Source organism: Rhinoraja longicauda, chromosome 9 (assembly GCF_053455715.1).
Source record: "Rhinoraja longicauda isolate Sanriku21f chromosome 9, sRhiLon1.1, whole genome shotgun sequence".
NCBI classification, from domain to species: domain Eukaryota; kingdom Metazoa; phylum Chordata; class Chondrichthyes; order Rajiformes; family Arhynchobatidae; genus Rhinoraja; species Rhinoraja longicauda.
This window is the reverse complement of record NC_135961.1, coordinates 35,635,301-35,659,280: the sequence shown is the minus strand read 5'-3', so window position 1 is coordinate 35,659,280 and position 23,980 is coordinate 35,635,301. Positions and strand designations below refer to the sequence as shown.

The window sequence follows — 23,980 nt, the reverse complement described above, 5'->3', positions numbered from 1 at the left end:
AGATGCTAATTCACATATTTAGGGCGTAGAGTATTGAGAAATTTCTGTATGTTCTTTCTGAACCTTAGTGCTACTGCCTCAAGATGGTGTTTCGTGAAACGTGGAGGAAATGCATGCAGATTACCATAGGCAAGAGTTGTAAACAATTTGGGGAAAAAATTGGAAGTAGGGGAGGGGATTGGATCATCTTTGAAATAAATGAGGATAATAATCAATAAAACACTACAATTTACTCCAAAAGATATCCTTTTAGTTGTGCAAGATAGTGATACATATAGTCTATTCTTGAGCTGGCACCAAAAATTGTGCTCTTCAGATCACAGGGTCTATGTATTCATGATAGACACAAAGTGCTGGAGTAATTTAGCAGGTCAGGCAGCATCTCTGGAGAAAAAGGATGGGCAATGCAGAGGTGGGGGGGAACTAAAAGTAAGACTAGGCCAGAACAAATCCAGACTGGCAACAGATGACCAACGAAGGCTGGAGTCTACAATGGCCCATTATTGGCTGGGGTATAGGTGATAACAGTAATACAAGGATGCGAACAGTGGAACTGGTAGGCTGTATTCATACTATATATTTATGAACTTTACAAATAGGCTGCAAAATATTTCTCAAATGGTAGTGACATCATGCTCCAAAAATACATCTTGAAAGAATTTTCATGAACCTGTTCATCTTAGCTCTTTAGGAAAGAATATATGTCACTAAAACAGATCTTGTGTATATTGTACACTTAATGTGCTTTTATTTCCTGCCAAATTAGTTTAAATTAAAATCACTAAGGCAGTATTTTCACCCCAATATCATTCTGTTTATGTTGTTTTTTTTAGGTGATGCAGTTTGGAAGGATTGATGGAAATGCGTATATTCTGGATTTTCAATATCCATTTTCAGCAGTGCAGGCTTTTGCTGTTGCATTAGCAAATGTTACACAACGACTGAAATAAATGGGAGACACCACACTGCTTTCTGGATCTGAGGAGCAAAAGATGCCAGGAATGCACCTTGAATGCACGGTGACTGAAATGGTCTGGGTAGCTGTGCACTTCACTCTGGAGCATCACAGTTCACCTGTTTAGTCTTGAAGTAAGAGGAAGAGCATGCTTCTCAGATGCATGCTTGGATGATTGCAGTTCAGAGAGCTTGCTGCTTTGTAGACCTTTGCAGCAGATTACATGCTGCACCTTGCTTATCCGAATAACCCAGTAGAATAAGTTTACCTGTTGACTAGACTGCCTTATATTATGGTGTGTTTTTTTTTCTTGCATTAAAGAAATTTGCTTTCTCTGCCATTTTTTAATAAGACTAGTAATACTTGAATAGTAAGGATTCTTGGCACCAGACTGAGAAGGTATGGTATTAGTAGGTAGCTGGTGTTGTGTCAATACCTTTAAGCACTGGAAACAGCAATTTAGGGAGCTTATAAATTAAAACTATAAGACAGTCTTTAAAACAATGTTTTGAGGCAGTTTGTTTTAATATTCATTGCTTTGAAATTAATATTTTGTGTTTTTGTTAAGCTATTTTAATGGTAACTATCAAAAATGAATTGTTGAGTTGAACATAATGATACTTTGACAGCAACTTTTAAACTCCAATTTTTTTAATTTCTAGTGGCAATGAGTTGCACATGTATCCTTAACAGCGGATTGCTTTCCCAATGACAAGCCACCCACCATTTTGGGGTAGATCTGTAAAGTAGGGGACCGAACGCACCTAAACTTGCATGGTACTTTTACAGAATGCTGGACTGTAGTAAACTTTTCTATAAATATTTTGATTGTGTAGCTTGTTTTGTGAGGTTTGGTTTAGACAGTGATGCAGGTGTGGGGGTGAGGTGAGTTATTGTTACAAGCTGTAGTAATTGTTGTCTTAAGGTTAGGAAACCTCTAGAAGATGGTTAAAGTTTAATGCAATGTAAATTCATGAGTACTTTAAACTTAGTTTTGGAATATAACGGTAAGCCACCATGATGAGTTGAGATTCTAACACACATATTTGAGAATACCAAGGTTTCTAAAAGCTGGGAATCAAGGATTTTGTTACATTTATTCAACTTCACATTTCCCACCCATAATTGTATTTTTATGTAGTGTCAACTATTCCTTGATTTATACAGACCTTTATAGCACAATAACAGGCTATTCAACCCGTTACTGCCAGAGTTTATGCTCGACATAAACTATTACCCTTCTTTCTCACTGTAGCCCCTTATAGAGTTTGTCCCTGCTTTCCCTCTCTATCCCCTCCCCTTCCCAGTTCTCCCACTAGTCTTCGTATCTCCAACTACATCCTATCTTTGTCCTGCCCCCTCCCCTGACATCAGTTTGAAGAAGGGTCGAGACCCAAAACATCACCCATTCCTTCTCTCCCGAGATGCTGCTTGACCCGCTGAGTTACTCCAGCATTTTGTGTCTACCTTCGTTTTTAACCAGCATCTGCAGTTTTTTTCCTACACAACATCTCCTGAAATGGATCACCATTGAATCATTCCATGCGTTGATGAATTCTAACCTACCACCATTTTCAGAGCAAAAATGTTTCCCCGGAGTTCCTTAATAGTTTCCCCTGTGTCTCTGGGCCCCATTCTCTCTGCCCTCTGTTTTTAAAGACATGTCAGGTTTGCTATCACCTTTACTTTTAAAGCAAAAATACTGCTTTATCCTTTTGTAACACAAATTATGCATGGCAATCTAACCAAGGTTCTGCAATAGCTACATACAACCTCTCTGCTCTTGAATTTGGTTCCACCCAAATGAAGCCCTTTGCTGTGCTTGCACTTTTTAGTTACTTTTAATAATTTGTAAACCTGCACCCAGACTGTGCAGATTCTTTAAAGTTATCAAAATGAAACACCACATTTAACTACATTGGAATCAATTTTCCATTACTAGTCAGCAACACTATTGTCACCCGTCTTTCCCCATGTTAATAGCTCCTGACTTGTATTGCATACAAATTTTGATTTTGTCCTTCCAATTTGCAAATCTAGATTGTTTATATAAACGGTAATTAATGATGGTCCTAAGGATGATCCCTGTGGAATATCAATTCCCACTTTTCAGCAACTTGAGTTATTTACTTGACCTCTGATTTTGTAGGTGGTTCTACTTAATTAACTTAAGCAAGTGTAAACTAATTTACTTGTCACATGAGGAGAACTCTCCATTTATCAAGTGTCGAGTTACAGATATCTTCTCTACTCTTCTTTCTTCCCCCACCCAATTCCAACATGCCTTTATTAAGTTTTAAGTGTAGGAACACTCATAGTTGTGCAAAGCTTATATATTTTCTCCACCAAAAAAAAAATGTTTTTGTAAGGTTGTACACTTTGCACTTTGTTGCAGAAAGAATTCTTATTCGGCAACCAAGGAGAAACTGTAATGTGTTAATAATCCTGATGAACAGTATTTTTGTTTATCTATGCATTCGTCTGTTTATTTTGAACAGGCACAATACCTATCGACACTAAGAGGAAAAAAATAAAATATCAGCATTCACCATTATCACATTATTAATGTTAATGCATCCACAAAACACAATTTTTGGCTATTATTTTGTACAAGCAAGAAGTATTTCATCAGTAGGAAGGTCCTACAGATGCAGTTTAATACCAAAGATAGACAAAAAATGCTGGAGTAACTTCAGAGTCTGAAGAAGAGTTCCATCCTGAAACGTCACCTATTCCTTTTCTCCAGAGATGGTGCCTGAACTGCTGAGTTACTTCAGCATTTTGTGTAAATCATAAGTATTTTTTATGAGGTTGTATCTTTGACATGGTGTTAATTGTAATTAATTAACTTTAGGTGCAACCTAATTAACAAATTACATGAGGACCAAAACTCTCCATTTATTTAAACTTTGATTAAAGTGTAGGTCTGAGCATGAACTTTCTATCTGACGATGATGGAGCTACACAAAATCACCATATTTTTAGCTGTGAAGATAAGATTGTAATCTGCACTTGGTTCTTTTGATCTGAATACAATTCATTGCTGTCCCTCAGTGAAAATCTTAAAGCAAGTCAGCCACAAGGAGCCTTCTGGTTTTATGAAAATAAAAAAACGCATTTGCTGGAAATCTGAGGGGAAAGCCGATTGCTGGAAATACTCGACAGGTCGGACAGGATCTGTGCAGAGATAATTTTTTTTAATGTTTCAGAACAACAAGCTTTTGTTCTGGTGTTCAGTGTGTTGTTCTGCTTTATAGCGACAGAAAATAGGAGCAATAACCATAACTATTCCACCAACAGTGCGCATTGCAAAAAGTGAACAGATGGTGTGACTTGAAGCAGCAATAAGAGGTGATGCTTCAACTTGCTCCGAGGAGGTATTGTAACAATGCTGAGAGGTGTGAAAGCTCAGTTTCTGACTACATTCAAGATGGACAGCAATGTTTTTCTGGTACCAAGGGTTGTGGGTTTAGTGCAGGGAAGTGTACCTGAGGTAAAAGATCAGCCATGATAGCACAGTAAGTAGGAGCAAGGGCTGAATGGCCTACTGCTGCTGTTTCTTGTGTCCTGGAGATTACAATTCGAGAGCATGTGTACCTGTGCTACACTGTAAAGAAGACATTTATATTGATTAGTGCCACCACTCTGTTCATGTTGAACTTTTTTTAATATAAGGATTTTCTCAACATTAAAATAGCTCAGTCTGATTGCAAGATGCCAATGTGAAAATGACTGGAATATGGAGGGTGAAGTAGTATTATATTGCTTTACATTTAAAGACAAGCTAATCTTCCTTTAGTACTCGGTGTTGTCTGATACACAAGGTCATTATAATGATGTTTCGTGCCAGAAAATAGTTTTCTGGTAGAAATGTCTCTGACCTAACTTTATAATTGTCACTTATTGTAAAGTTATGCAGGTCTTCAGCATTTAGCAAAAATTGAAGTATATATATTTTTAACAACCTTTTAGTATCAGATATCAGGATTCCAGGAACATAAACCTGCTATTTGTAGTTTAATGTGGTAATGCTGCTTTTTTCTGGACGTAAACATCCACATTCAGCTTACACCAAAAAAAATCATGAGCATTAAGATATGCACTGGCTTGTTGTAAGTCTTCGCTGGCATACCTGCTTCATTTACTGTGTTTCTATATCTAGAAATATTCCAGAACAGGAACTATAGAATATAAATACTATATATCAATAAGACATTTTCTGTTGTTTCATTTAATTAAGTCTTTTCCCCGAGAAAATGTATAAACTTCTTTGATTCCAGGAAATAGCTTGTTATTAGATTATAACTTAAATTAGTCTTCAAAACAGCCTGAAATTTAGAATAGTGGTGGCATAACCAAAATTTAAATTAAGTGATTTTGAATAAGCTTTGGGTGGGAGGGGAGTTGGGGTGGCTACTATGCAGAAACATTTGTGCTGTAAATGAGAACTTGGGTTAAATAAGTCGTGACAGTCTTAAAATGCTGTCGAGTAGCTTTTTCAGCTAGATTTTTAAATTTAAGTTATGGGAAATTTGTTACCTTAAACTTAAAAGGTGCAATGAAAATAAAATATGTTATATTTGACGCACATCACTCACCTTTCATCCAGAACATCTGTAAAACTCAACCTGATCATTTTGAAAAATTTCCAAGCATTTATATATTCAACGCAAACCTGCAACCAGTGGTTTAAAGTTCAGTGAAATCATCATCAAAGTCCACACAGTTTTGTATGTGAAACCATAACTAGAGCAGTGAGATTTTAATATGATTATTTAAATAAAAAATAGAAGCATCTTCAGATACAGATACAGTGTTTTATAAGCTAAGTAATCGTGGGCTTACTCAATGGGTGACTGTGGCTTGAATTGATTGTTCTTTTTAAAAATGTCGTTATTTCAGGGCTAGCACAAAGATTTTGAATTATGCACTAAAATGAATATCAGGACAGTGCTGCTGGAACTTTTATATCTACTCTACAGTTTAAGTGCACATTTTCACACGAAGTCTCAATGTTTTTGGACAATACAATGATTTGGATACCATGGATCAAGTAATGCATTTTTTCCATGTTTTAAACAAAAAGTTACACCTCCATCTTCAAGGTAAATGGCATGTTCCTTGTGCTCATGGACACAGGATGCAATGACCGTGTTAGGACAGTAATGTAAAGACCTGGCCGCAAAAAGCAATTAAAACAAGTGGAGAATAAAACAGAAGTTGCTTTCAGGTGATACATGAAGATTATAAAGGTTGTGTTTTTCATTAGTTATTACAGCTAACATACCCTCTAGTGCTCCACTATTATCGAAACACCTTTTTTCATCAATATGTACATGGCTATTTAACCTCTTCGTTGTGATAAGAAATGTCTCGGCTCCAGTTATTCTGGATTTTAAAGCTATCAAAATTCAACTTAACTTTTTAAACATAGGTATAAATAAAAAAGATTTTCAGACATAACATTGCAACTTCAAAAAAGATTTTGGGTAAGACCAAAATAAGTTAATTTAGTCGTTTAGCAAAAGTTATTTGTTTGATAGTTTTAAATATATTGATTGAGCCTAATGAAATGTTGGTTCTACATTGCATTGATGGGTTATTTTTTCCTTTTACTTAGGTGTGCAATATCTTTAAGCTACTTTATTTTCTCATGTGTATACACAATGCATAACATTGTTATAAATAGGAACTTTAGTTTGCTTTGATGGTGTATGGGATTTTTTTAACATTATTGGTGGATTTTATAAACAGTTTCTGTATTTAATTATTTATAAAGAATGTTTATGTAACTAATATTGGTTAGAAAATGTTGGGTATTCTTTAAATTTGTTATTGTTGATGCTTTGTTTAATATGAGCATTAAGGGTTATGTGCTACAAAGGTATAGAATGCATTTGCATTCCAGGGGAAGATATTACTGGTAATGTTAGAATTGCACAGATTGGCTGTAATATTTGTGTGGGTCTATTTGCTTCCTTTTGGCTTTTCAATTTGTCTACCTTGTCCTTACTTTATTGTCCAGCCTTCTGACAGAGCAGTTTATTGCAGAATGATGCCCTTTCACCTTTGCATCAGATCCGTTTCTTTGAAAATCTATTATCAGTATTTATGACCATTTGATATTGATTGAGAAAGCATTTGGGACTTGGCTTTCACAGTGTAGTGTTTGTGTAGCTTGTCATAAATTTAACTGTATATAAAAGGCACCGCACTATGTGCTGGAAATAAAAATTACGGATCAGAATCGCCAAGTACTACACCTTAAAAGTTTGACTTCAATTAATGTATTCATATATAATTTCCTGTTATGAAATTGCACCTGTGGACATAGAGGTTGATTCAAAAAGTATGAAAGCTTGGCCCCTGCAGTACATTACACCAGACTCAATAGGGTTGTCTAAAATCTACCCTGCACAGACCTGCTCCTGCTGTGGGCCTCCTTTGTACTAGTTTTATAAGGTACTGCATTAGCAGATACAATAAACTGCCCTCGTGTTTTCTTTATAATATAAAAAAAAAAAATTCTGTAAGTATTGAAATGTCTGATTGTGGCTTACGAATTAAAATTTGCAGACTTGGGTGTAATTGTTTTCATTGCTGATTTCGTTTAAAAAAAACTAGTTGTATTTCATAAATCTTCTTTGTGTGCACGTTACACATTTTTGTTATCTTCTCTAAAGGCCCTCTGTAAGGATCCAACAGATGATTAAATGGTGTGTTTCTAACAGATTTTTTTAAAACCTGGTTGAATGCTATTTGTGTACAATGCATCTATAATAATCAGTTCTTTCAGACCCGCTCTTAATCTACAATAATAATCAGAATGGGAAGCTATTAAAATCAATGTGCATCCTATTCTGTTAGAGTTTGGGGTTCATCGGGCCAGCCTTGGTTCAAATACTAGTTTAGATGAAGGACCCTGCCCCAAACTGTCGACTGTCCATTCCCATAGATGCTACCTGATCCACTGAGTTCCTCCAGTGGCTCTCCTTTCTTTGCTATTCTTCTGACACTTCCTTGATTGAATTTCTCGCAATTCATCTCCAAGACAAACTACCCACTGATGCCTATGGACGACTCTGTGTTGCGTAGGCCAGGCAACCATTTTGCATTGTCCGCAATAGCCATCTTGAGCTGGTTGCATGCCAATTCCATCATCTTCCTTCTCCACTGCCAGGATATGACCAAACACATACTGGAAGAACAGCATCTCATATTCCACTCAGATAACTTACAGCCCAATGGTATGAATATTTGAATTTTCCAATTTCAGTTAACCCTCACTTCCTGTTCACCTTTCCCACTTCTACCTATTCACCCAGGTCTCTCTCTCTCTCTTTGTTCACCTTCTCGATTCCTCCCCTCATTACCCTTCCTCACCTGCATCCATCCGCCCATCATAAACACACCTATCCATCGGGATTTCTTCAGCTCACTTTTCTTCCGCCCTCTCCCACCTGCCCATCATTTCTCCTTTATCTGTTTTCACTTACCAGCTCTGTCACGATACTTTGGGTGACACAGTAGCGCAGCGGTAGAGCTGCTGCCTTACAGCATCAGAGCTCCATGTTCGATCCTGACTACGGGTGTTGTCTCTATTGTGTTTGCATGTTCTCCCTGTGACCTTGTGGGGTTTGTTCCGAGTGCTCCGGCTTTCTCATTCCAATGACATATAGGCTTATAGATAAAATTGGCATCTGTAAATTGTCCCTGGATAGCACTAGTGCATGTGATCGTTGGTCGGCATAGACTCAGTGGGCCGAAGGGCCTGTTTCCCCCTATATCACTAAACATTTCCCTCCCTCACCTTTGCATCAAACCCTTCTCATCAGGTTGCATCTATCCCTTTCCACCCTGTCTCACTCCTCCCTCCTATCAGCCACCTTCCCTCGACGCACCCTGTTCTAATGCAGAATCTTGACCTGAAATGCCCACCATCCCTTTGCCTCCACAGATGCCACTTGACACTACTTCCAGCAGCTTATCTTTTGCCCCAGGCACCCACTGCTCTCTGTGTAAAACACTTCCCTTGTAAATTCCCTCGTATTTGGGGAATTCTCTGCCACAGAAGGCAGTAGAGGCCAATTCATTGGATGAATTTAAAAGAGAATTAGATACTCTAGGGGCTAGTGAAATCAAGGGATATGGGGAGAAATCAGGCACGGGTTACTGATTATGGATGATCAGCCATGATCACAATGAATGGCGGTGCTGGCTCGAAGATTGGGGGTGGGGCACGGTTGGGGTAGGGGGAGGGTACTCGACCAATGCAGGAGAAGCTTTGGGTACACGGCTCACTGGCTGCAGCGCTGGCGGCACGGGCCAATGTGAGTGGTTCCCTGTCCCTCCTCGCCCGCCTGCCCAGTCTGAGATATATATATTTATTTGCTGATGCCTGTGATGTAACCGCATCTTTGTGCCCCTGTCACACGATAGCGTGACAATTTTAGGACCACCTTATTCACCTTTGTCCTGGGGCCCATTTCATCTAAGTTTCATTCAAATTGGTCTTACATTTTAAAAGTTAGAGAGATTTAAAAGTTTAAAAATTACCCCTTAAAAAAACGATTTCTTGCCATGTTTAGCGTGTAAATCACAATGGGACCTGCCCGAGTGAAGGCCACTGAGGGATGCGCAGTTTTACATGTCCGTGCCTGCGCAGTTGGGTCCCGTTCATCAAATACTTACGTGTCACCAACTGCTCCGCGCCTGCGCAGTTGGGTCCCGTTCATATAAATACATGTCCATCCATGTGCAGTTGGGTCCCGTTTATCTAATACTAACGTGTCGCCAACCGCTCCACACCTGTGCGGTTGGGGCCCGTTGATCCGCGCGTGCACAGAACGGTATGGACACTGTTCTGCAACTCTCCCCAGGGCTCTACCATTTACTGTGCAAGTTGTTTCCTGGTTTGTCTTGCCAAAATGCAATAACTCATTTTTCGGAATTAAACTCCATTTGCCATTCCAACTCTCTCTTGAATGCATTCCATGGCCCATTGGCCCAGTTCAGGATGGAGTTCAGGATCCCATTGTAACCTTAGATAACCATCTTCGCAGTACGTAATATACCAGTTTCATCTGCAAACTTACTACATTCTTACTTCATTCATATCCAAATTATTCATCTAAATAATAAAAAACAGTAGACCCAAAATCAAGATGCTGTTCTTGAACCTGGAGGTCACGTTTCTGAGGCTCCTGTACCACCTTTACGATGGTAGTAGTGAGATGAGAGCATGGCCGGGGTAGTGTGGATCTTTAATATTAGCTGGGTTTTTGAGGCAGCGCCTCCTCAATCCCTTTGACGATGGGGAGGTCTGGGCAGTGTCCACCATTTTCTGCATCCTCCTTTGTTCTTAGGTCTTCGGGTTACCGAACTGGGCGATGATATAGTCGGTCTGTATGCTGTTCACCTGCCGTCTGCTGGAGTAGCTCAGTTAGGAGAGCATTAGGCTGAATATCTAAAGGTCCCTGGATTCATCCCGGGTTTTGGCAGTGGTGGGGGAACATTTATTTCAGAACTCGAGGGTCTGAGCAAAAGGGAGATTGAGCAGGCTAGGATTTTATGCAGGAGGATGAAGGGTGAATTTACGATCATGAGAGGGTTAGATAAGGTAAATCCACAGAGTCTCTTACCCAGAGTAGGAGAATCAAGAACCAAAGGACACAGGGTTAAGATGAGGACAGAAAGATTTAATAGGAATTATTAAATCTTTCTGCCCTCATCTTAACCCTGTGTCCTCTGGTTCTTGATTTTCCTACTCTGAGGGGCAACATTTTTACACAAAGGGTGGTGGGTGTATGAATACATAGACAATAGGTGCAGGAGCAGGCCATTCGGCCCTTCGAGCCAGCACCGCCATTCAATGTGATCATGCACAATCAGTACCCCGTTCCTGCCTTCTTCGCATCTCCCTTGATTCCGCTAGTCCTAAGAGCTCTATCCAACTCTCTCTTGAATGCATCCAGTGAATCGGCCTCCACTGCTTTCTGAGGCAGAACTGCCTGAGGAGGTAGTTGAGCCAGGCACTATCAAAATGTTTATGAAACATTTGGACAAGTACACGGTTAGGATAGGTTTAGAGGGATATAGAGTGAACCCGTTGGGCCCAAACCTCTCCTGCGTTGGTGCAGCACCCGCTCCTCCCCCCCCTCCCCCCTCATCCACTCCAACCCCCCTCCCCCCCCCACTCACCCACTCGTTCCCCCCCTGAACCCCCCTTATCCTCACTCACCCACTCCAACCCCCAAACCTCTCCTGCATTGGTCTAGCACCCTCCCCTCCCCCTTCCCCTCAACCACTCCATCCCCCCTGAACCCCCTTCCTCTCCTCCACTCTCACTCACTCCATCCCCCTCAACCTCCCCTCACCCCGACCCCCCTCCCACACCCACGTTGAGCTGAAGGGCCCTTTTCCACGTTCTGTGACTCAAGTGTGATGGAGTTCAGCAGCTTGTTGTGTGAGCTGCGGCCAGGTGGTGGCGCTCATGCTCGAGTGGGAGAACCTGAGTGTGGATCTGCTCCACCAACCATTTTTACTTGGGGACGACGTGTTCAGCTGCCATCTCCACACATAAAACCTCTGCCCTCTCCAATGGGTGAGAGTTCCCATCGCGAGGGGTGGGCAATTCCTTCTTTATTCCTTGGCTGACCTCAGATAAGGAGATGTCATGTTGTCCTATCACAGTGATGTGATTTTAGTACACTGCCATCTAAAGTTATCCATCTACAGGTCAAACCTGCCCTGGCAAAATGTACACAAGTTCTGGCATATCTCAGCGGGTCAAGGCGCACCTCTGGAGGACATGGATTAGCAATGTTAAGGGTCAGGACCCTTCTTCACACTGATTGTAGTGGAGGGGGGGGGGGAACATTTGTGGAAACAGAAATGTTAATATACAGAGTGCTGGAACAACCCAGCAGTTATGTTTTAGTTTAGAGATACAGCCTGGAAACAGGCCCTCCGGCCCATGTTCACACCGACCAGCAATCCCCATGCACGAGTTCTATCCTCTATCCACGCTGGAGTTTGTGGAGTTCTATCCACGAATTCTACACACTAGGGACAATTTACAATTTTACCGAAGCCATTTAAACTACAAACATGTATGTATTAGGTGATTGCACGTAACGTTGTGAGGTGAAAGTGTGTGACGCACGGAGTTGCTCAAGCCATCTGGAGGACATGGCAGCTTACAGCATACATTACCAATACATGCAACAGGTACATTCTTACCTTTAAAAAGCCGCCAAAAGGCCAGTTTTTGTGCTGTATAAAAATGAGGAAGAAGCCGGAGGAAGAGGAACCAGGAGAAGGGCTGCCAAGCAGTTGGGAAGATGTCTGGCCAGCCGGCGGGAGAAGGGGAAATGCGGCTGGGAAGGGAGGCAGGAGCAAGGCCGAGAAGCAGAGCGTCGCCGACCGGGGGGAGAAGAGGAGGAGGAAAGGACGGGGTTGAGTGAGCTGGGAGAGGAGCAGCGGCGAAGGGCCCAGGGAGGAACGGCTCGACGGCCTTGGAGGAGGAGGCGGTGGAAGATGAGGAGCAGTGTCGAGCCCGAAGAGGAGGAGGTAGAGGACCCGGGGAGAGGCCGATCGGCGACAGAGGCCGAGCAGCAGCGGGAGCTGGGACGGGCGCTGGGAGCCGAGGCAATAGGCGGATGACCAGGCCACGACTCTGCTCGACGGCCCCAGCCTCGAGGTATTGAGCGCTGGCCAAGTGGAAGCGGACCCCAGTTGACGGAGATGGCGGGTGCGGAGAAGGGCTGGAGGGCCACCAGGAGCGGTGAGGGGACGAACCGCAAGAAGCGAGGCGCGGAGCAGGGGCGCCGATCCTGGAGGAGTGCAGGAACGGGGAGAGGTGTCGGGACGCTCGGAGCGCCGGGAGGGAACCAGAGACGTGCTGATGGGAGAAGCCGAGCTGCAGCAAAGTGCAGCCGCAACATTGAACTGCAGTGCATGGCGTACCCTCCAGTAGGCGTTGCATGGCAACAGTACGGGTCAGGGGCCGTGACCTCACCTGCCATGCAATCACTCAAGTTGGAGTGTGGGAGGAAACTGGAGCATCCAAAGAAGACCCACATTGTCACAGGGGGAACGTGCAAACTCCGTATAGACAGCACCCGTGGTCAGGATCGAACCCGGGTGTCTAGTACTGTAAGGCTGCGCCAGGTTGCCATCAGGTCAGGAAGCATCTCTGGAAGATATAGATAGGTGACATTTCGCGTCGGGACCTTTCTTCAGACTGTCTGACCTGCCGAATTACTCCAGCACTTTGTGTATTTTTTTGTAAACAGCATCTGCAGTTCCTTGTCTCCATTCCCCTGACATAAATGTTGTTCACCCCTTACACCAGCAGTGTTTGCTGTGACTGAGCTATTTAGCTGCTTTCCTGTTCCCTGCCATCAGGCAACCAGCTTTACAAATGTTTAAACATTACCCCTTCAAAAGTTTCAAAGGTCTTTGATTGTCACATGTACCAATTAAGGTACAGTGATATGCAAATTACCATACAGCCATACGAAAAAAAAGCAACAAGACACACAAATACATAAAAGTTAACATAAACATCCACCACAGCAGATTTCCCCCATTCCTCACTGTGATGGAAGGCAAAAAAGTCCAAACTGCTTCCTCTTTATTCTGAAGACACAAGGAATTGCAGGCGCTGGTTGACAAAAAAAAAAGACACAAAGTGCAAGGGTAACTCAGTGGGGCAGACAACATCGCTGGAGAATATCCTTCCTCTGGCTCCTCTATCCTCATCTCACACTTTTTGTCTTTGTATCTCTGGCCTTTAATATTAGCCTACCACCTATTACTTGTGTAGGAAGGAACTGCAGGCTGATATATACTGAAAATAGACACAAATTTCTGGGGTAACTCTGGGTCAGGCAGCAGCCCTAGAGAAAAAGGGTGGTGACATTTTGGATTGGGACCCTTCTTCAGACATGTATCCACCTATTAGCTGTCAGGCTTTGTCCTGACTTCTCTCCTCCAGCTTTCTCCTCTTCCCCCCACCCACCCACCCACAACAATTTCCTCAAACTAAACTGTGACAAATCCGAAATCATCATCATTGGACCAAAAATGCTCACCAAATCCACCCATAACTTCACCCTCAACATCGACGATTTCTCAGTATCCACCTCCCCTCACATCCGGAATCTTGGCATCATCTTTGATCAAACCCTCTCCGTCGACCATCACACTAAACACATCACCAAGAGGAATAAAGAGCCTTCTTCCACCTCAAAAACATTGCCCGTCTCCATCCATCCCTCTTCTCCACAGCTGCAGAAACCCTCATCCACGCCTTCATCACCTCCCGTCTGGACTACTGTAACAGCCTCCTCTATGGTTCATCCTCAAAAATCATCAATAAACTCCAATACATCCAGAACTCCGCTGCCCGTCTACTCACCCACTCCCCGATCCGTGACCATATCACCCCCGTCCTCTACAAGCTCCACTGACTCCCCATCCCCCAGAGAATCCAGTACAAAATCCTCCTCATGACCTACAAAGCCCTCCATAACCTGGCCCCATCCTACCTGACCGACCTCCTCCACAGACACACTCCCACCCACACCCTCCGCTCTGCTGCTGCTAACCTCCTGTCCCCCCCCATCCGGACCAAACTCAGATCCTGGGGGGACAGGGCTTTCTCCATCACTGCTCCCACCCTCTGGAACTCACTACCCCAAACCGTCAGAGACTCCTCCTCACTCACCACATTCAAAACATCACTGAAGTCTCACCTGTTCAACACTGCCTTCAACCACTGACCGTTGCTTCACCTTATTCTTCCTTTTCTGTTTGTTTATTTATTTTATTTTTTTGTCTTATTTACCATGTAAAGCGTCTTTGAGTGTCTAGAAAAGCGCTATACAAATGTGATGTATTATTATTATTATTATTATTATTATTATTAGTCTAACGAAGGGTCCAAACCAGAATCATCTCCAGAGATGCTACCTGACTGGGGGGGGGGGGGGGGGGGGGGGGGAATGCAAGGATCTCCTCGCAGTCTGCTGTGCTGTGTTCCACCTGCACCCTACCCCTGTCTGACCCTTTCCTGTTATCTGTTAACACCCACATTGTATATGTGTCAGAGCTGTCAGTGGGCGATCTCTACATGGCCCAGGGGAATTTTTTACTCTTCAAATTTTCCCTTTGTGTCTGTAAGCAAAGTAGTTATGCACTTGTAATGTCTGTGTAGAGGTCATGCCAAGAGTTAGAATGTACTACCCAGCAGGGAAGCTGAACAAGGGACAACCTACTGAGATACCTATTACAGGAAGGAGAGAGGTATTCCAAGTGTGAATATTGTTTGACAATATGGAATGAGAAAATTGCTTACAAATAACCCATCTGCTGCCCGGTGTATTAGTAATGAAAAGAATAGTTGATAGTTTTGTTTGTCACAATAGACAACAGACAATAGGTGCAGGAGGAGGCCATTCGACCCTTCGAGCCAGCACCGCCATTCAATGTGATCATGGCTGATCATTCTCAATCAGTACCCCGTTCCTGCCTTCTCCCCATACCCCCTGACTCCGCTATCCTTAAGAGCTCTATCCAGCTCTCTCTTGAATGCATTCACGTACCGAAGTACAGTGAAATGCCTTTTTTGGTGCATGCTATCCAGTCAGCAGAAAGACTATTACAATCAAGCTATCCACTGTGTACAGATACAGGATAAAGGGAACAACGTTTAGTGCAAGATGAAGTCCAGTAAAGTTCACTTAAAGATAGTTCATTCTCCATTGAGCTGGATGGGAGGTCAGGACCTCTCTAGTTGTTGATAGAATGGTTCAGTTGTCTGATTACAGCTTGGGAAGAAACTGTTCCTGAATCCGGAGGTGTGCGTTTTCACACTTCTGTACCTCTTGCCTGACGAGAGAGGAGAAGAGGGAATGTCCAGAGTGAGACTCATCCTTGATTATGCTGGTGGCCTTGCGGTAGACTTTTGTATTGAAGCCTAGACAACTCTGAACAGGGTAGAGGTGGGGATATGTCAGGCTGGGAAAACTAGAACACGAGGGTCTGAAGCTAAGGGCTTGGCTGTTCACCTGTAGGAAGGTGAACTCTTGGTACATGCTGCCAACGGTGGTGTTGGAGGCTGATACGATAGTGGCACTTAAGAGACTTTTAAGGTAGACACATGGATATGCAGGAAATGGAGGGATATAGATCACGTGCAGGCAGAGGAGAGTAGATTAATCTGCCATCATGTTTGGCACGGGTCTTGTAGACCGATGGGCCTTTTCCTGTTCCTGTGCTGTACAGTTCTTTGTTCTAATTCTCTGCTTGAAGATTGTGTACTTGCTGACTTCTGCAAGGCAGAGATTGATAGATCTTTGGATAAGAAGAGATAAAGGTTAATGTAGGGAAGTGGCACAAGTGAGGTGAAAGATCAGCCTTGGTTTGACTGGGTGGCAGAGCAGGTGTAAGGGGCTGGATGTTCCTGTTGGCCAGTGTTGGGAATCTACTTTAGACAGCTGGAATACCATGCTTCCTCCCGGGACCCTGATCACAAGTTATGGATAGAAGGGATGGAAGGCCAGGTTGCACTCTTGCTAGTGAGAGGTCGTTTTAGTTTAGAGATATAGCGTGGAAACAAACCCTTCGGCCCACTAAGTCCACGCCAAACAGCAATCGCATCGTACACCAGCACAATCCTACACACTAGGGACAATTTATAATTAATTTTACCGAAACCAATTAACCTACAAAACTGCACGTCTTTGGAGTGTGGGAGGAAACCAGAGCCCCCGAAGAAAATCTGCATGGGCGCAGGGAGAACATACAAACTCAGTACACAGTCAGAATGCAGGTCTCTGGAGCTGTAAGGAAGCAATTCTACCACCGCGCCACTTGTCTGATTACAGCTGAAAAGAAACTGTCCCTGAATCTGCAGAGATGCATTTTCACAGTTTTGTACCTCTTGCCAGATGGAAGAGGGGAGAAGGGGGAGTGACCAGGGTGAGACTTATCGGGCTAGCCGAGGCAGCGTTTAATGTAGATGGAGTCAATGGAAGGGAGGTTAGTTTGTGTGATAGTCTGGGCTGGTGAGAGGGACAAAGGAGATAAGCAGGGCAAGATTTTTTTGCACAGGATGATGGGTGCCTGGAATGTGCTGCCAGGGTGGTGGTGGAGGTGGAGGGAGCTACCATAGTGACATTTAAGGGACTTTTAGGTGGGCACATGGATAAGGAAGGATATGGATCTTGTGCAGTCAGAGATGATTAGTTTAATTTGGCATTGTGTTCGGTACAGACATTGTGGCCTGAAGGGTCTGTTCCTGTGCTGTATTGTTCTTTGCTCTATGTTCTAGGCTTGGACCCCCTGGCTGGCACAATTCAATCCGCCCCCATCCGTAGGGTTAACATACAGTGGCGTGACGAGGGTGGGCTTCTGTGGAGTAAGGGCGAGGTTCTCCCATCTACATTAGTGGGGTATTGCCAACATGCAGGGAGTGGCTCAGTGGCGTATGGGGCAGCACAGTGGAGCAGTGGAAGAGCTGCTGCCTTACAGCGCCAGAGACCTGGGTTTGATCCTGACTACGGGTGCTGCTGTACGGAATTTACACGTTCTCCTTGTGACCTTGCGGGTTTTCTCTAGGTGCTCCAGTTTCCTCCCACATTCCAAAGATGTACAGATTTGTAGGTTAATTGGCTTTGGTAAAAATTGTCCCTTGTGTGTGGGATAGTGCTCGGTTGATCGTTGGTCCGCATGGACTCGGCGGGCCGAAGGGCCTGTTTCCACATTGTATCTCTTGGGTCTAAAGGGGAAGGACTGCATTGCTGCTGACAAAAGAAGGGTCCCGACCCAAAACGTCACCTATCCATGTTCTCCAGAGATGCTGCTCGACCCGCTGAGTTACTCCGGCAATTTGTGTCTATCTTTCAGCCTCCGTCATGGTCACAGATGGGCAAATCAGTGGCTGTGGATGAGTCGATAGCCATCACTAGAAGGGAAGGGCTGCTCAAAGCAACTTGATGCAGGTGTTTAGCATGAGACTGGGCAGGGTCACAGCTTATTGGATGTTAGTTAGGCTGCATGGGGAGTGTTGTGTACGTTTATGATCAGTCCAGTGGTTTAGTTTATTATTGTCATGTGTACTGAGGTACAGTGAAAAGCTTTTTTGTTGCATGTTATCCAGTCAGCAAAGAGACTGTACATGATTACAAGCAAGCTGCCCAGTATACAGACACAGGATAAAGGGAGTAACGTCTAGTGCAAGTTAAAGTCTAAAGTCCTATTAAAGATAGTTTGAAGGGCTCCAATGTGGTCGATGGGAGGTCAGGACCGCACTCTAGCTGGTGAGAGAACTGTACAGTTGCCTATTATCAGCTGACAGGAAGGATATGGTGGCTTTCAAGAGGATGCAGAAGTGATTTACCAGAACTGCCTGGATTAGCAGGAATACCTATAGGAAAGGTTGGACAAACTTGGATTGGTTTCTCTGGATTGTCGGAGATTGAAGGGAGACCTGTTAGAAGTAAATAAAATTATGAAAGACATTGGATGGGTAGACAAAACCTTTTTCCCAGTATGGAAATGTCAAAGATTAGAAGGCATAGCTTTAATGGGAGCAAGTATTTTTACACAGAGGGTGGTGGGTGCCTATAATGCACTGGTGGTGGTGGTGGAGGCAGATCGACAGTTGCGTTTAGAGATACAAGGTGGAAACAGGCCTTTCGGATCACCGAGTCCATGCCGACCATCGATCAATGGCACACTACTTCTATCCTACAGACTAGGAACAATTTGCAGAAGCCAATTAACTTGCAAACCTGCACATCTTTGGCATGTGGGAGGAAACCCATGATGGTGGTGTTTAAGGAGCTTTTAGCTAGACCCATGGATATGGAATGATAAGGATCATGTGCAGGCTGAAGAGATTAGTTTAACTTGGCATCAGGCTCGGCATGGACATTGTGGGCCGAAGGGCCTGTTTCTGTGCTGTATTGTTCTGTTCAATGTTGGCCTGTCACTAAAAGGGACAGGCTGCACAAAGCCGTGGTAGAGGTGTGTGACGTTAGGCCGGGTGAAGCTCAGGAACTGACGGGGGAAGGTATGAACTTATCTGTTGCGTCTGCTGGTACTGTCAAATAAGTGAAACCACGCACTCTTGATCCAGACTCTGGCTGTTCGCAGTCAGATATAATCAGACGGATATAATTCGCCGATCTCGATCATGGTCTGGAGCAGTAAGAAGTCATACTGTGATGCTTTTGTTTTTCCCTGTAGCTGGTTTCCTTTTGGTTTTGAAAATCTCCAAGCATCACTTGATTAATGTTACATACACATCGACTAAAACATCTCAGTCAAGTGGAAGAAATGACTGTGGTAAACAAGTGAACCATCACAGGAAATAGCTGCGCATTATACAGCAGCAGCAGCTCTTCGTCTGGCCTGCCTACAGCTCACAGCACCGGGTTTTATCCTGAGGGGTGACCTTAACATATGATGAGAGTCTGAAGGCACTGGGACTGTACTCTCTGGTGTTTAGAAGGATGAGGGGGGACATCATTGGAACTTACCGAATAGTGAAAGGCCTGGATAGAGTGAATGTGGAGAGGATGTTTCCACTAGTCGGAGAGTCTAAGACCAGAGGCCATAGCCTCAGAATAAAAGGATGTACCATTAGGAGGAGATGAGGAGGAATTTCTTTAGTCAGAGGGCAGTGAATATGTGGAACTCATTGCTGCAGGCGGCTGTGGAGGGTGTCAATGGCTATTTTAAGGTGGAGATTAACAGATTCTTGATTAGTACAGGTGTCAAGGTTTATAGGGAGAAGGCAGAAGAAAGGGGCTGAGAGGGAAGGATAGATCAGTCATGATTGAATAGACTTGATGGGACGAACGGCTCCAAGAACCTATGAGCATTTTGAGGTGTCCAGGATCATGAGGGATATGGATAAAGTGATCGCTCACAGTCATTTTCCCCAGGGCAGAGGACCTGAGTGGAAGAGGTTGCCCCAGAGATCCCCCTTAAATCTCTCCCCTCTCGCCTTAAGCCTAGATCCTCTAGTTTTAGAATTCTGGATGAAAGTCTGGATGATAGTGTGTTCACATTATGTGCTTAAGGAAGTAGCCTCAGAAATAGTGGATGCATTAGTGATAATTTTTCAAAACTCTTTAGATTCTGGAGTAGTTCCTGAGGATTGGAGGGTAGCTAATGTAACCCCACTTTTAAAAAAGGGAGGGAGAGAGAAAACGGGGAATTATAGACCAGTTAGCCTAACATCGGTAGTGGGGAAAATGCTAGAGTCAGTTATTAAAGATGTGATAGCATCACATTTGGAAAGTGGTGAAATCATCGGACAAAGTCAGCATGGATTTATGAAAGGCAAATCATGCCTGACGAATCTTATAGAATTTTTCGAGGATGTAACTAGTAGAGTGGATAAGGGAGAACCAGTCGATGTGTTATATCTGGAATTTCAGAAGGCCTTCGACAAGGTCCCACATAGGAGATTGGGGTACAAACTTAAAGCACACGGTATTGGGGGTTCAGTGTTGAGGTGGATAGAGAATTGGTTGGCGGACAGGAAGCAAAGAGTAGGAATAAACGGGTCCTTTTCGGAATGGCAGGCAGTGACTAGTGGGGTACCGCAAGGCTCAGTGCTGGGACCCCAGTTATTTACAATATATATTAATGATTTGGACGAGGGAATTGAATGCAATATCTCTAAGTTTGTGGATGACACGAAGCTGGGTGGCAGTGTTAGCTGCGAGGAGGATGCTAGGAGGCTGCAGAGTGACTTGGATAGATTAGGAGAGTGGGCAAATGCATGGCAGATGCAATATAATGTGGATAAATGTGAGGTTATCCACTTTGGCGGCAAGAACAGGAAAGCAGAGTATTACCTGAATGGTGGCCAATTAGGAAAAAGGGAGATGCAACGTGACCTGGGTGTCATGGTGCACCAGTCATTGAAAGCAAGCGTGCAGGTGCAGCAGGCAGTGAAGAAAGCGAATGGTATGTTAGCATTCATAGCAAGAGGATTTGAGTATAGGAGCAGGGAGGTTCTGCTGCAGTTGTACAGGGCCTTGGTGAGACCGCACCTGGAGTATTGTGTACAGTTTTGGGCTCCTAATCTGAGGAAAGACATTCTAGCCTTAGAGGGAGTACAGAGAAGGTTCACCAGATTGATGCTTGGGATGGCAGGACTTTCATATGAAGAAAGACTGGATAGACTAGGCTTATACTCGCTGGAATTTAGAAGACTGAGGGGGGATCTTATTGAAACATATAACATTCTTAAGGGGTTGGAGAGGCTAGATGCGGGAAGATTGTTCCCGATGTTGGGGAAGTCCAGAACCAGGGGTCACAGCTTAAGGATAAGGGGGAAGTCTTTTAGGACCGAGATGAAAAAACATTTCTTCACACAGAGTGGTGAGTCTGTGGAATTCTCTACCACAGAAGGTAGTTGAGGCCAGTTCATTGGCTATATTTAAGAGGGAGTTAGATGTGGCCCTTGTGGGTAAAGGGATCAGGGGGTATGGAGAGAAGGCAGGTACAGGTTACTGAGCTGGATGATCAGCCATGATCATATTGAATGGCGGTGCAGGCTCGAAGGGCCGAATGGCCTACTCCTGCACCGTTTCTATGTAATACGTTATCTGCACCTGCCATCTCTCAGCTCAATACCAAGTGTCGCGGCTCAAAGCTGCAGCAGTGGAACAGTGGTTGTAGAAAAAACCGAGATAAAACGTTTCCTGAATATTTATCAGTATTTCCTCACTCACAACAAACTTCAAATGTGATCCAAATAAAGAACTATGTTTAAAAATAATGAGATGGCTAAAGAAAGGGAGGCAAAAGCTTACACTCTGCTGATATCCACTTATTTTAAATTAGTAAAAAATAATACTTAGAAGGACACAAGTGTTGGGGTAACTCAGTAGGTCAGGCAGCATCTCTGGAGATCATAGAGTCATAAAGCACGAAAACAGGCCCTTCGGCCCAACTTGCGTCTGCCGACCGACACGCCCCATCTATACTAGTCCCACCTGCCTGCGTTTGGCCCATATCCCTCTAAACCTTTCCTATCCATGTACTCTCTAAATGTTTCTTAAATTTTGTGATAGTACCTACCTCAACTACCTTCTCCAGCAGCCCATTCCACAACCCTATCACACTTTGTGTGTGTGTGTGTGTGTGTGTATAAAAAAATAAAAATAAAATGGTCCCTTAGGTTCCTATTAAAACTTTCCACCTTCACCTTAAACCTATGTCCTATGGTTCTCGATTTCCCCTAATCTAAGTAAAAGACACCGTGCATTTACCTGATCTATTCCTCTTCAGACCTCTGTGTCCTTTTGTGTCCTTTTGTGTATTAGCCACATCTGCCGTTCTTGGTTTCTACATAAAACGCAAATGTTGAGCAAGAGCTAGCCACTGATTATCATCACCCAGTAGAAATGTCACCACTAGCACGCTGACTTTACACTCACACATTGTGCTGGTGCTATCACAACGTTTAAAAAGCATTTGGACAGGCACGCAGATGGGACAGGTCTAGAGGGATATGGGCCAAACACAGGCAGGTGGGACCAGTGTAAATGGGGCATGTTGATCCGCAAGGACTGTTTCCACGCTGATGACTCTGGGATTCAATCCTCTTTCACTTTTAAATATTTCTGATAAACAAATATTAATCTGAATGAGGTGCACTGGCAGGAGACTGAGATAATTGCCTGTAAGGCATGTGGCCACCTTCATAGTTCAACCTATTCCCCACTCCTCCCACCACCCGCCTCCTTGTGCTGTTCACCCCCACAGTGCTGCTTGGAGGTTATTTAATTCTGTGCATAATGAAGGATAAGTGATGATGAAGTTAATAGATCTCTCAGCTACATTTTCGGCATGTTTACGCTGGGCGAGGTGAGTGAGGTATGAGAGGTGGCATGGAGGCGGAGCAGTGGCTGTGTGAGGTGAGAGGATCGTGAGTTGAGGTGTCGGGTGAGCTGGAGGCTTTGCAAGCAGCCTGGGGCTCCATTAGATCGGGCACCGCTCCAAGAGGCAGAGCGTGCGGATCGGATGCGGCCTGCAACGGCACGCAGCGGTGGAGGACACCAACAGCATGATTGGCCAGGCCGATCCTGCAACTCCAACCCAGTGCCACCGCCAGGACAATGGGCCTTCACGGCCAAGTTAAGACTCTAGCAATTTTAACAACATTGAACTTGAAAGGTACAATACAATATGCTACTCTTGTGTGCATGGGTTGGCAGTTAGAACCTTATTCCCAAAGTGGAAATGTGAAAGCCTAGAAGTCATAGATTTAAGGTCAGAGGGGAAAAGTTTAAAGGATATGTGCAGACACGGTGAGCTGTTTCTGTGCTGTATTTCTAAACTAAACTAAACTTTCCCTGCCACACATCACGAGCGTGAGAAGCCAGATGAGTGAGAGTAGTGCGTAGAGGTAGCAGACTTGCTGCCCTGTGTCTGATGCCCGAGATTTGTTTGGTCGTGTTAGTGATAAGAAAATGCATGAAGACCTAGATGTTTCCTGCTGCAGCCTGCAAGCGGTACCTGTCTCCCACTTACACTGCATGCTCCAGGGTAATTCCCCTCTCCAAACCACTGTGAGTCCTCCACCCACTCCCATCGGCAGCTTCCTCGGCCCACTTCCTTCTGACATTTGCAAGCATCTGTTTGGGTGTTGGGCACTGTGTTAATGCAAGGGCCTGTTTCCAAGCTGTAAGACTCGATGCTGGTTTACAAAAATAGACCAGCTTGGAAACAGGCCCTTTGGCCCAACTTGTCCACACAGGCCAATATGTCCCATTAACACTAGTCCCACCTGCCTGCATTTGGCCCATATTCCTCTAAACCTGTCCTATCCATGTACCTGTCTGAACGTTTCTAGAACATTGCAATAGTACCTGCCTCCGCTACCTCCTCCGGCAGCTCGTTCCATACACCTACCACCATTTGCGTGGCAAAGTTACTCCTCAGGTCCCTATTAAATCTTTCCCCCTCACCTTAAACCTATGTCCTCTGGTT

At 44.0% G+C, this 23,980-nt stretch overlaps 1 protein-coding gene across 1 annotated transcript in view; it reads left to right on the top strand.

The window, feature by feature from the left end:
- Window positions 1–7,634, top strand: part of tulp4a (TUB like protein 4a) — a 69,524-nt gene extending 61,890 nt beyond the window's left edge. Inside the window, exon 14 of the mRNA XM_078405127.1 lies at window positions 834–7,634. Coding sequence (XP_078261253.1) covers window positions 834–950 — 117 coding nt within the window. The 3' untranslated portion in view covers window positions 951–7,634. The remainder of the gene's footprint in view (window positions 1–833) is intronic.
- Window positions 7,635–23,980: the final 16,346 nt, after the last annotated feature.